Source organism: Giraffa tippelskirchi, chromosome 3, assembly GCF_054371585.1.
Source record: "Giraffa tippelskirchi isolate mGirTip1 chromosome 3, T2T-mGirTip1v1.2.pri, whole genome shotgun sequence".
Lineage (NCBI taxonomy): Eukaryota > Metazoa > Chordata > Mammalia > Artiodactyla > Giraffidae > Giraffa > Giraffa tippelskirchi.
In genome coordinates this window covers 164,810,078-164,822,225 of record NC_137277.1, presented here as the reverse complement: position 1 = coordinate 164,822,225, position 12,148 = coordinate 164,810,078, and the positions used below count along the sequence as shown (strand labels likewise).

General features: G+C 53.4%; 1 protein-coding gene and 1 long non-coding RNA gene across 22 annotated transcripts; one reads left to right on the top strand and one right to left on the bottom strand.

The window, feature by feature from the left end:
• Positions 1–46: 46 nt before the first annotated feature.
• On the bottom strand, positions 47–7,501 carry DNAJB2 (DnaJ heat shock protein family (Hsp40) member B2). 21 transcript variants are annotated; one of them, XR_014080596.1, is made up of 11 exons: positions 7,460–7,501; positions 6,932–7,033; positions 6,145–6,254; positions 5,027–5,080; positions 4,715–4,837; positions 3,735–3,827; positions 3,426–3,528; positions 3,163–3,233; positions 2,103–2,309; positions 1,212–1,386; positions 47–1,003 (listed from the first exon to the last, which is right to left on the bottom strand). XR_014080596.1 is itself a non-coding variant. In XM_081584239.1 (11 exons), the coding sequence occupies exons 2-10, from the start codon at positions 6,994–6,996 to the stop codon at positions 1,218–1,220; spliced, it is 849 nt and encodes a 282-aa protein (XP_081440365.1). In that variant the 5' UTR covers positions 6,997–7,033; positions 7,460–7,501; the 3' UTR covers positions 47–1,003; positions 1,212–1,217. The 21 variants fall into 21 exon arrangements, 16 of the variants coding, with proteins under 16 accessions (XP_081440365.1, XP_081440364.1, XP_081440366.1 ...); XR_014080595.1 differs by lacking the exon at positions 7,460–7,501 and adding an exon at positions 7,273–7,395; XR_014080597.1 differs by lacking the exon at positions 7,460–7,501 and adding an exon at positions 7,343–7,395.
• LOC145543258 (uncharacterized) lies at positions 7,029–12,043 on the top strand. The gene is made up of 4 exons (XR_014080600.1): positions 7,029–7,787; positions 8,243–8,471; positions 10,984–11,157; positions 11,881–12,043. It is a non-coding gene; the product is annotated as an uncharacterized LOC145543258 (long non-coding RNA).
• Positions 12,044–12,148: the final 105 nt, after the last annotated feature.

The window sequence follows — 12,148 nt, the reverse complement described above, 5'->3', positions numbered from 1 at the left end:
TTGGCCGGTGGGACGGAAGCACACAGGACACAGCACACCATCAAGCTCTCGAAACTCAGCTTTATTGACCTCCAGTGTTTCCCTCTTGGTCTGAGCTCAGCCCAGCTGGCTTTGATAGGTCACTGAGACTCAAAGGCACAGGGGCTGGCAACACCCTGGCTCCACCACTTCCCTCCCCAGCCACCGGGCTCCCCAGGGAGGGAGGAGGAGAGGCAGCTTCTGTGGTGTTGGAGAGAAAGAATGGGCAGCGGGGTCAGAGGCCAAAGGAGCTATACAAGCAGCAGCATGCCTGGAGCACCCATCACACGCTGATTCCAGCCACACACACACACACACACACACACACACACACACACACTCACACACACCCCAGAGCGCTAGGGTGGCCTTCCACCTTCCAAGCTCTCACCAGCCCATGCCTGTCAGCCCTCTTGAGACCACGCCCTGCTCAGCCAATCCGCCCTGGCTCATTCTCAGACCCCAGGACTGCCCACAGGAAAAGAACCTCTCCCAGATGCCTCGGGGCCTTGATTTGTACACTCTAACCCCAGCACTAGCAAGAGGTATCAGGGGAAACGAGGCTCAGACCATTCCCCCTTCATCCACATTCTTGCCACCCCTGCCAGGGACAAATCAAATGACAAGATGTCCCCATCTCACGACGGGTTAACAGGGTGACCAGAGCTGGAACTACATATCCCAAGATGCACAGCTCCGTTAACTGCACACCACTTCCCCCAAGCATGATCTAACAGAAAGGAAGCGAGGTGCATTGCATTCTGGGACTTGTAGTCCCAAGGAGACAGCACCAAACACCCTGGGAAGCATTTACAGGCTAAGCCTACCTCCCACCCGGCCCCCGCCCACTGCCCAGGCCCGGCTCTATGCTCAGCACAGGTGAGGGAGAGGGATGGAGGGTCCCCTCCCAGTGCACAGGGTTGGGCGCTGTCCTGTTGGAACTGTGCAGCAACTCTGGGTCCTGGACATCCAGCTCAGAACACATCTGGGGAGAGAGCAGGGGTGGGGTGACAGGAGAGAGGATCAGCCGCAAGCTGTGGAGGGCAGAGCTAAGCATGCAGCCCTGGGCTAGCCCTGTGGCCTCTCCCTGAGCCCTGATGCATGGTGCGGGAGGACGGGCTGTGGTCCCTCCTAGGCCTCCCTCCTGGGGCACCCTGGCCCTATCCCCCCTCTCCAGGGTTAGCCGGCCTCACCTCTGGCTAGTCCGGAGGCTGGGGGCAGGCTGAGGCAGCAAGAGGAAGGGAGGAGGAGTAGGCTCCGGTTCTGAATCTGGACGGGCCGAGAGGCTCCCGCCCCACCCAGCTAGCCTCCCCGGAAGACCTTATGGCCCTGCGGGCCACAGCATCTTCCTCGCCACAAAGAGGCCTTCTGGGGAAAAGGAAGAAGGGAGACCCAGCCAGGCAGGAGGCAGTGAAAGCAAGCGATGTAGCCCGCGGGGAATTGCAGAGAGAAGAGTGTGAGGGAGGAGAAGCAGCATCAGGAGGGAAGCAACAGAGACATCAGAGCTCAACACTGCGCGCGGAAACCGGGGTGGGGGTGTCAACAGCCGACCAGGAGAGCTGTGGCTGCCCACTCTGGCTCAGAGAACCTCAGGCCAAGTCCTCCTTCCTTGACATCATTCAGCAACACAGGTGGCAGAAGGCCTGGGTGTGAAAGGCCCGACCCAAGCCACTAATGCCCCTTAGAAACTTCCCGTCTAATAAGAATTAAGTTCATTCTGGCTCCTCAGGCCCTCCCGCTGCCCTGAGGTCCCCCCACCCTGGACTTCACCAGGGACCTATCAGCCGTGGGCTGAGCACAGCAAATCCACGCTGGAGGGAGAGGTGGACCTGGGGGAGCACCGAGGTGGAGAGGGGCTCCTGCAACTCAGGCCATGCCCTTCTCTGACCAGGACTCCCGGTCCCCCTGAATCGGGTGGGCTGGGCCTGGTGATCAGAGGATGAGGCAGCGAGCGTCCTTCTCCTCCGGAGAGGGGCTGGGTTTGGTTGTATCACCCCTTGCACCCTCATGGGGCTCCCGCACGCCTGGATTGTGGTTCTGGGCCTCGGGCTGCCCCTGCCGTCGTCGCTGTGCCCCCCGCCCACCTGCCGGTTTCTTCCCAGCTGCCTCCATCTCTGACAGGCTGTAGGCCATGGCAAGCTGCAGGTCCTCGTCCTCCTCAGAGAGGCTGCCATCGGGAGGTCGTGACACAGGGGTCTGCCGGACCTGCGTGGCCCCTGACCTGGAGGTGACAAACTGCTGCTGCTCACGACGGCTCAGCTCCAAACCCAGGGCCAGGTCATCTGGGATACCTGCAGGAGTCACGGCCCCCATGAGGCCCTTTGATCCAGGCCGCAGGAAGCCTGCCAGGCGGCCTCATACACTCTGGCCACTCTCAGCCCCTCTTTTGGAAGTGGGGGTGCATGCATTTTGAAACCTAGCATGGTTATGAGTATGGCCAGTTATTCAGCTTCAGCAGGTACAAGCTGTCTCTTTGGGCAAATTACTCAACCTCCCTAAGCCTCCCTTTCCTCACTCATAAAATGGGAATGACAAGAGTGCCTACAATGTCAAATGGTTCCAGTGATTAAATAAGATAGCTTGCGAGGTGCCCTTATTAGCACACAGAGCTCCCAGAGTCAGCGGGCACCAAAGGGTAGCCATGGTGACCATCCTGTACCATGTGGCATTGTGGGAAGAAGAGGTCAGCCCCAGGAACCCTGCAACCTGTAGTTTCATTCCTGGCTTCACCCTTCACTAAGTAGGCCAAAGCCTCAGGCCTGGGGCTACCCAGGAGTTAGAACCATCTAGCTATGCTGAGGCTCTGTTTCTGCAAATGAAAAGTAGGGCGAGTGCAAACTGCCCTGCTTTCCCCTGGTTCTTGTAAGAATATTGAGGATATGGTGGTGTGTGTGCAAAGGCTTTAAAAATAGTCACGTGCTCTGCAAACTCCAGGCATCCCAACTCATGACAATGGTGACTCGTGGGCCCTCTGAGAGCCCACGATTCTGCATCCGGCGCCCCCCACCTTTCCCCAGATCACCATCTCCGATCCTGCCAGTCTGGCCTCCCTGGCCCAGGGGAGTTCAGAGAGGAGTAGGTTGGGGAGAGGGCTCTGGGGCCTCGGGCTTCCTGCCAGGGACCGGTGACTGGGCCCTTCCTCACCATTGATTGTGACGGACTTCAGCTGCCCATCCTCCTCCACTTCTACCCGCTCCTGCCCGTTCTCCATGATCCTGTGGGAGACAGACAGCACGGTTCACTGGGCAGGCAGGCCTGAATCCTGCGGGAGTCTGTCCGGGCTCCACGCTGCATTGGACAGGACGGACTGCGCTCTGCCCTCAGGGAGCTGCCTCTCGAGTCGTCTGCAGCTCCCCCACCTCCACTTCACCCTCCAGCCGCAGCATGGTCCCAGAAGAAGCCCTCACCTGCGAGTGGTGATGCGGCGTCCTTGGACAAAGGTGGTGGACGTAGAGACGGAGCGAAAAGCACCAGCCCCAGGACTGAAGGAGAAAGACGAGGAGGAGAAATCTGGCATCGGGACAAGGAGGGTGGGGGAGGAGGGGGCATTAGACAGAGGCTGCACCCGGCAGGCAGGCTGCGCTCACAAAGGGCCGGGAACCTCTGTGAGGCAGGGCTCTGGAGACGTGAGAGAGAAGGTGTGGGAGGACAACAAGCTGAGGTGAGGGGCTCCAGGACTCCAAATGCTTGCAAGCATGGGAAAGAATGGCACTTACCAGAGTGCCCAGGGAAGGAGGAAGAGAAGGTGAAGAAAGGGCCCGAGTGTCGGGAACCCCGGTTCTGAAGCTCTGAGAAGGGGCCCAGGTCATCTGCAATGAGTAAGCAGATGAACCATCATCTGGTGAAAAGATCCCCCCCCGCCCCCCAGAATGTGTAAACCCTGCTCTTTTTTTAACATTTTATTTGTTTGTCTGCACTGGGTATAAGTTATGGCATGTGGGATCTAGTTCCCTGACCAGGGATTGAACCCTAGTCCCCTGCATTGGGAGCATGTAGTCTTAGCCATTGGACTACCAAAGAAGACCCTGAACTCTGCTTAATCTTAAGTCATAAAATAGAAGCTGCTAAGAAACTGGGTACATTTCAGCTTGGACAGATTTATAAATCAAATTCCTTTTTAGTATTGTATATGAAAAAGTTCCCTGGTCAATTGTGGCCACCGTAAATAAAAGAGGGGGGGGGCGAAGGAACACCTCCTTCAGTTTTAGGCATAAGCCTGGTGTGATGCCAGGCAGACACAGCTACAAGTCTTCGCTCTGTCATCTGCTGTGTGACTCTAAGCAAGTTATTTGAATGTGCCTCAGTTCTCTCATCTCTAAGTGGGGATAAAGTTATCTATCTCCCAGGGTTCATTTAACCATTCAAATAGGTAGCGTCTGTTGTTGTTTGCAATGGCATTATCACTGTCCCATGATGTTCTGAGTCTTGCTTTCATGGCTGTCACTGTGGAGGTTTAACAATGAATTACTGTTATCATTTACGTAAGGCGAGTCTCTAAAGTGTCACTATAGGGTCACGCGGGTTCTGGCATGTGTGAGGTTCTGTCCCAGTGCTCACTTGGATCCACCCCCACAAAGTCTTCTGTCTGTGGAATTCTGTTTCCCCCTCAGCCTCCTGCCTAAGGGCCTCCTGGCTGATGGAGGGCAGGCCTGGAGGGAGAACTCCAGATCCTCAGACGCCCACCAAGTCCACTCACCAAAGAGCTCTGCAAAAGGGTCTCCGCTCCCGAAGAACTCCCGGAAGACCTCCTCTGGGCTGCGGAAGGTGAAGGTGAAGCCAGGCCCACCACTACCAGCTTCCGCGCGAGACGGGCCGGTTCCTGGAGGAAAGGCAGGATGGGGAGAGGGCTTAGGGCAGGCACCCTGCCCTGAGTGAGGGGACCTCACCCGAGGCTAGGAGACTCCAGGAGCCTGGAGAGCAGAGTGAGAGCAAGAATCCACTGCAGGAGACTGGCCTCCCTGCCCCTCCCTGACCCACTTCTGTCCCGGGGTGTCCCCGCTCCACCTACCTGCCCCAGTCAGCCCTTCCCGGCCATAGAGGTCGTAGATCTCACGCTTATGCTCTGAAAAGAGAGACTGGATCATTTCTCCCTCCCTCTGGGATGACGCCACCCCCCCTCTTCCAGGCTAGGCCCCTCTGAAGACTGTCCAGGGACTGACACTTGGGGGGCAGGAGGGTGAACAGGGGACATGAACACGGCCATGGTTTTAGTAGCAGCTCAGCCCTTCACACAGGGGATCCTTCCCGTCTGTAAAATGGACACAATAACAGCACCGACCTCATAGCTGCAAGGATTAAATGAGATAATCCACCTAAACTGCCTAGCACAGTCCCTGATACTCAGTGCTTCATAAATGTTAACTAATGATTACTGTGTTATCATTGATCAGGGCTTTAGCCTAAATGTCACAGAGAGACCTTCCGTGACTACCTAACAAAAGTTGGTGCCTGTGATTCCCTATTCCCTATCACATTACCCTATTATTCCTTTAGAATAACCTTGTCTCTGCGTTTACTTGGTTAATGTCCATCTTCCCTGACCAGACTGTGACAAACCCATCAGGACAAGGACATAGCCTGTTTGTCCTTCATTGTTCCTCTGCCCAACAAGAGCATCATACCTTAAGCACTCAGCGAATATTTTTTGAATTAATGAATGAAAGACCTAGAGTCATATTCCTTGAGCAAGTTACCTCACTTCTCTTAGCCTCAGTTTTCTTGCCTGAAAAACGGGATGATAAATCCTGTCTTGAAGAATGGTTATGAAGACTCGCGGAGATTACATCCCCTAAGGCCTGGCTCAGAGGAGGCTCAGCATACCTTGGTTCCCTGTCTTGCTTCCTTCCCCCTGTCAGGACCTATGCCTCAACTACCAGACCCTGGGGAACAGACACTGAGACGGGATCAGGGGAAGAATAAAAGGGTGCTTGGCACTCAGTAGGTGCTTCTCTGAATTGAAACAAAGACTTCCAGAGTCCCTGTGAGAGAGGAGCACTTAATTGCCAGGTTGAAAGAGGCATGGAGGCGACGAAGGTGGTGGCAGCGTGGCTTTGGGAAGCAATGTGATGGGCATGAAGTGGGAATGACAGGTGCTGGCCTGCCCTGACCCCTGACCCTGGCCCTTACTGTCAGACAGCACTTCATACGCCTCGGCCACCTCCTTGAACTTCTTCTCAGCAAACTCTTTATTATCTGGGTTCTTGTCTGGGTGCCACTGTAATGCCTTCTTCCGATACCTGCAGGAAGTGGGTTCAGAGGGGAGGGTCAGGGGACAAAGGCAGGCACTTCCCACCAGGGAACACAATGACTCATTCCCTGTTAGCCCACCATAGCCCTTCCATCACTCAGATCCGGGTCAGTCCCAGCTGCTAGGGCTGCCTCTGCAGCAGTGTTTTAATGGAGTCCCTCTCTCTCCCCTCTGCAGCCAGTGCTAGGACTACATACTTGTATCAGCAGATGATAACCTGAGGGTGAGAAAGTCCCAGCCCTAACCCCTCCCTGGGGCTAGCTTGGTTTGGGGTTGCAAAGGACGGTAGGTACATGTGTCCATGGAGGGTACGGGTGCCGCTGGTCCCTCCTGGTCTCAGTGCTTGAGCATGTCTGCACTGCATGCTCAGAAAGCCCGCACTTAAGAGGCTGGGGGATGGGTAGGAGTGAAGACTGAGGGAAAGGATGGGAGAGTGCACTGGAAAAAGAGCCCACACTGCAGCTCGTGAACAGAACTCGCTACACATTTTCCCCTACTCATCCAGGGGTTTCCTTCCTCCCTACAGGGGGTTACTCTCTGAGGAAGCCTCCCACCCCACCTCAGTCCTTTCTAAGGGCCTGGCTCTCTCCGCACTGCCTCTGAAGGGCCCCGGGGTGGTGGTGGGGTGGGGTGAGTGGCTTTCTGAGGCACGGCGGAGGCACTTACGCCTTTTTGATGTCATCAGCGGACGCACTTCGCGGTACGTCTAGGATCTCGTAGTAGGATGCCATGGCAACTCGTTAGTCGTCAGGCGGGTCTCCTTGGGGGCTGCGGGGTAGAGAAGGTAGAGTCAGACCCGAAAGAACCGAGAGCCCCTCCCTGGGGCTGGAGACCCCCGCAGGGGGAGGCGGAGCCCGCTGGCTCTCCTCGCGGCCGGTGACTAGACTCCCTTATCGGCCCTGGCAGGCGGGTGCCACCGGCTATCTCGGGACCCAGAGCCGGGGCGCCCTATCGCAGACCGCAAACGCCAAGGGCCCCCCAATCTGACCGGGGCCCCCCGCCCGCACCTCCTCCGCCTGGAGTCCCTGGCCTCCTGCAGTGCCCCGCCCCTGCCCCCCTCCGGGAACCGTCTGGCACCGGCTGCCCGGCTCGCGGCTGCTGCGTAGGACGCGGCCGGCCCAGCTGTGCGCGCAAGCGTGCGTCAGCGGCACAGAAACTACTAGAGACCCAGAGGAGGCCGGCTCAGCCTGTCACCTGGGGGGTGGACTGGGGGGGCGTGCTGCTGCAGGGGCTGCCGGGAGATGGAGGCGGAGCCGGCTATTTTGGGCTTGCACCAGGACAACGTCATCCCCAGATGGGACCTGGGAGACAGCGGCAGGTTCTATTCAAGCGTGACGCATTCGCCAACAAACAAGCCGCCCAGCCCCTGGCCCCTCTGTGGCCTTCCTACAGACAGGCTCTGTGACCCGGGGAAAATCGCCGCCTCAAGGGCTCACAGACTCCCCTCGGGGCCTAAATCCTCCCCTTTCTTCAGATCCCTTCTCCAGCCCCATCGTCACAGGAGGCCGCCTGATTTCCCTGAGTAGGTCAGACTTGCCTCTCATAGCTGTTCTTGGCCTCTTTCCTCACATTGGTCAGAAAAACAGATTAGCATTTATTTGTTTATTTGACTGACATTCACTTCCCCTACTAGGGTGTCAATTTCGGAGGGCAGAGATTATGTCTTTTTTTTTTTTTCTCAGAGTATTAAGGACAGTTAGTGGGGTTCAAAAATAATCCGTTGGATGATTAAATAATGAACAGATGGGAACATGTTGTTAACAGTTTTGACACATTGGGGGGGGGGGGGGAGAAAGAGAGGAAATTGCCCAGATTCGAGGTTTTTCTTTCCAAACTGATCCTGAGTAGACCTCTTCCACTTTAAAGTGATTTCTAGCCCATGGCCTCATGGGAAATTGAGAGAGCCTTCTAGAACTGGCTTCCACTTGCTATCCAGGCCAATCCACAAACATTAATTGAGCATCTTCTATATTGTAGATGCTGCCAGGATGTAAAAAGAAGGCTGTGGCCCAGTCCCTAACTTCACAGAGCTCCAACCTAAGATACCAGCCCAGCAGCATAGATCACTGGGAAACCCCAAGGCTTTGGAAACAGACAGACATGGGTTTGCAACTTGGTGCTACTGTGTGACAGGAAAACCTCTGAGGACTTGGTTTTTTCTCCCTAAATACAGGCAATGCCTTCGGCTCTTTGAAAGTCAAATGAGGTATAGTGAATAGGTGGTGCAAGTGGGAAAGAATCCGCCTTCAAATGAAGGAGACACAAGAGATGCAGGTTTGATCCCTGGGTTGGGAAGATCCTCTGGAGTAGGAAATGGCAACCCACTCCAGTATTCTTGCCTGGAAAATTCCATAGACAGAGGAGCTGGCAGGTTATAGTCCATGGGGTCGCAAAGAATCAGACACGACTAAGCACACAGCACAGGCTCTTAGTACAAAAACTCCGGCATCATGACAGGCTGAACAATAATGGTTATGTGAATCCAGTATTTTAGGCTGGGTGACCCAGAAATGCTTTCATCAAAGAGAAGGGCTTGAGCCAGACATGAAAGCAGATCCTAGAGTGCATTTGTCCGGTTTTCCTGGCTGCTCACAGTCTCTGAGCCTCCTACCTACCTACACCTGGTGAATTCCCACTGTGTAGGCTTTGATGGGAAGCAGGCCACTACCTGCCACAAAACCCGACACTTGCTCTCCCAGACTCCCTGGCTCCAAGGGTGCAGGCAAAGCCAGACATTCTGCCAGTCGGGAGGGCCAACTGGGACTCGTGAATCTGGAACAAGTCACAGAGAAGCAGGGGCAGTTGAGAATTCATTTCTACAGCAGTGGCAGCAGAGCCAGCAGTGGCCTCTGGTGTCTGGAGGAGGGAATGTCAACCTCAATGCCTGGGTGGGAGGAGGCCTCTCTGCAGTGAATGGAGGGGACAGGGGTCTTTTAGGCAGTCTGTCCCGTGCCTTGACCTTGACTGTGGTACGGACTGCCCAACTTCCCTTGATGCCTACCTGTTTGCAGAGTCTTGTTTGGAAGCCCTTGTATCGATTCTGTATACTACCCAGTATCTCTCAAGTTATGTGTGTGGGTGTGGAGGGGATACAGGGGTGGAACTGGGGGGACGATTTCCTTTTCTTTTTTTATTTTGCCAGAGTTTCTGCTGTTCCCAGTCTTGACTGACCTTGATAAAAGAGGAAGGGATCAATTAGGTTCAGTCAATTCAGTCACTCAGTCATGTCCGATTCTTTGCGACCCCATGGACTGCAGCATGCCAGGCTTCCCTGTCCGTCACCGACTCCCAGAGCTTGCTCAAACTCAAGTCCATTGAGTCAGTGATGCCATCCAACCATCTCATCCTCTGTCATCCCCTTCTCCTCCTGCCTTCAGTCTTTCCCAGCATCAGGGTCTTTTCCAGTGAGTCAGTTCTTCACATCAGGTGGCCCATGTATTGGAGTTTCAGCTTCAGCATCAGTCCTTCCAGTGAATGTTCAGGACTGATTTCCTTTAGAATTGACTGGTTTGATCTCCTTGCAGTCCAATGGACTCTCAAGAGTCTCCTCCACAGTTCAAAAGCATCAATTCTTCGGCGCTAAGCTTTCTTTATAATCCAGCTCTCACATCCATACATAACTACTGGAAAAACCATAGTTTTGAGTAGATGGACCTTTGTTGGCAAAGTAATGTCTCTGCTTTTTAACATGCTGTCTAGGTTTGTCATAACTTTTCTTGATTAGTTTAGGTCACTCCAGACTTTTGTCTAGCACTTACCAAGTATGTGGTATTATGTTAAGACTAGGAATATAAAGACATTTAAGTTTCAGTCCCTGTACTGAAGGAGATGAAAACCTTGTTGGGGCACAGACAAATGACAGCTGAGGGAAATTATGTGGAACACATCTAGCAAGCAAAGGGTTAATTTCCTTTGTTCACAAAGAATTCCAACAAACTTATGAGCAAAGATGAGCAATGTAATTTTTAAATGGGCAAAGGGCACAGGAAAGACAGTTCACAGAAGAGAAAGTACTGGCTTTTAAATATGAAAAACTGTTCAGTCTCATCATAGTAAGAGAATTATAAAGGAAAGCTGAAAGAAAATACTTTCACTTCTCAGATGATTGGTGCAGATCAAAAAGTGTATGTTATGTGGGCAAGGCTGTGAGCACAGGTGGTCTCATACATTGGTAGTGGGAGGGGTAATTTGGATGTAACTTTTAAAGAGAGCAATATGAGGTATATATCAAAATTAAAGGTGTGTGCCCTTTGACCCAAGAATGCCAATTATAGTAATCTGTAGTTGTACATATATGCAAAAAAGTATGTGCAAGTGTTGCAGCATTCTTTTCAATAGCAAAGAATTAAAATAACCTAAATACTACACCATTAATAGCAGACTGGTTAACTAAGCAATGATACAATGCACTATGGAATACTATATTGTCACCAAAAAGAATGAGGCATATCTATGTGTAATGCTATGTTATTAAGTGAAAAAACAAGATGTAGAGCAAAGTATATTTAAATGTGTGCACACATTAGTATACATTAGTGTGCACACTTCAGCAGTCTGGAAGAAAATACTATAATAACAAAAAACATGAACAATGATGGCCAAGAGGGGAGCAAATTTACAAACATTTGCTGTTTGTAAATCTCTTTGGTACCTTTTGAATTCTGAAGTGTGTGTACATAATAACTGGTCAAATACACATGTAATCTTTTAAAATCTAGTTGGGGAAATGGGATATCAGAAAGAAGCTTAGTGCTACGCTACAAGGCGGTCCATGCCAAGTATCAAATGAGCGGTGGAGACAGAAGAGAGAGACTCTAGAGGAAGGAGAGGTCTCAGAGCTGGACTGGTTCTGGGTGACTGTGACCTAAACTGGAAGGAATGGCAACAGTGAGGTAAGCAGGGGGAGGGAGGCTAGAAGGGAATGCAGCTTTGGAGGCAGGCATGTTCCTGACACATCAGAGGCGAGGGAGGAAATGTATTGGGTGGAATCCAAAGTTGGGGCTCTGTCTCTTGTGTCTGCCTGCAGGAAGTAATTGTACCCTGGCTTTAGAAGCCTGGGGAATGAAAGCATTCCCCTGCACTGAGGGAGTCCTCAGGAGCCTGGCTGGATGGGCGCTCCCAGCTACCGCATGGAGATCTGGGTTGCCACCTCCCACACCCACACCCACACCCAGTCCAACCTAAGCCTGCCAGGGCTTGCCCACAGAGTTACTAACTAGGAGGCCTCACCGTATCCAAGAGGTGGTGGTCCTCCAACTGCCCAGAGTGGGCTGGCTGGTACAGACATCAGGAGGGGAGCCTGGCCACCTCTGTGGATGCCCAGCCATGTTGGCAGGTGAAGACCTCACATTTCTCAGGGCCTTCCCTCACCTATTGGAGGTCAGCTGTGGGGAGCTTTTGAAGCCTGGCCCCGGAGACGCCTTGGCCCTTGTTCAGCCCCAGAAGCTGGGTCCCTCCACTGGCCCCCCCGCGCCCGCTCCCACAGTGCCTGAGCAGGGGAATGTCAAGTGTCACCCCCTCCCTGCCTTCGAGGCAACTGAGTCACCGTCTAGGCACTGGAGACCCTGCAGGTCTAAACGAGGTGACGTCTGGAGGGGTGCCCCAAACTATTGCAGGTGGGAGGAGAGAACACCACGGAAGAGGAGGCAGCAGTTTTGGCCAGACTGACCCGGGTTTCAATCCCGACTCCTCCACTTCCTCGCTGAGTAGCCTTGTGCAAGTCACGTGACTTCTCCAAGCCTCCGTCACCACATCTATAAAAGAGGCATTTCTTAAACAGACTTGAGAATCTAATATGTGTTAGGCAGCATTCTGGATCCTGAGAGAAAAATAGGCCTTGTTCCCACGGACCTTCCAGTCCAGTGGGTACAATAATTATATTTA

Excerpts from the sequence above, each read along its gene's own strand:
- DNAJB2 (XM_081584233.1), bottom strand. The coding sequence starts at position 6,996 with ATGGCATCCTACTACGAGATCCTAGACGTACCGCGAAGTGCGTCCGCT. Across the intron at positions 3,828-4,714 it reads CCCTTTTGCAGAGCTCTTTG|ATGACCTGGGCCCCTTCTCA; the intron begins GTGAGTGGACTT and ends TACTCATTGCAG. Across the intron at positions 2,310-3,162 it reads GAAGTCCGTCACAATCAATG|GTATCCCAGATGACCTGGCC; the intron begins GTGAGGAAGGGC and ends TGACTCCTGCAG.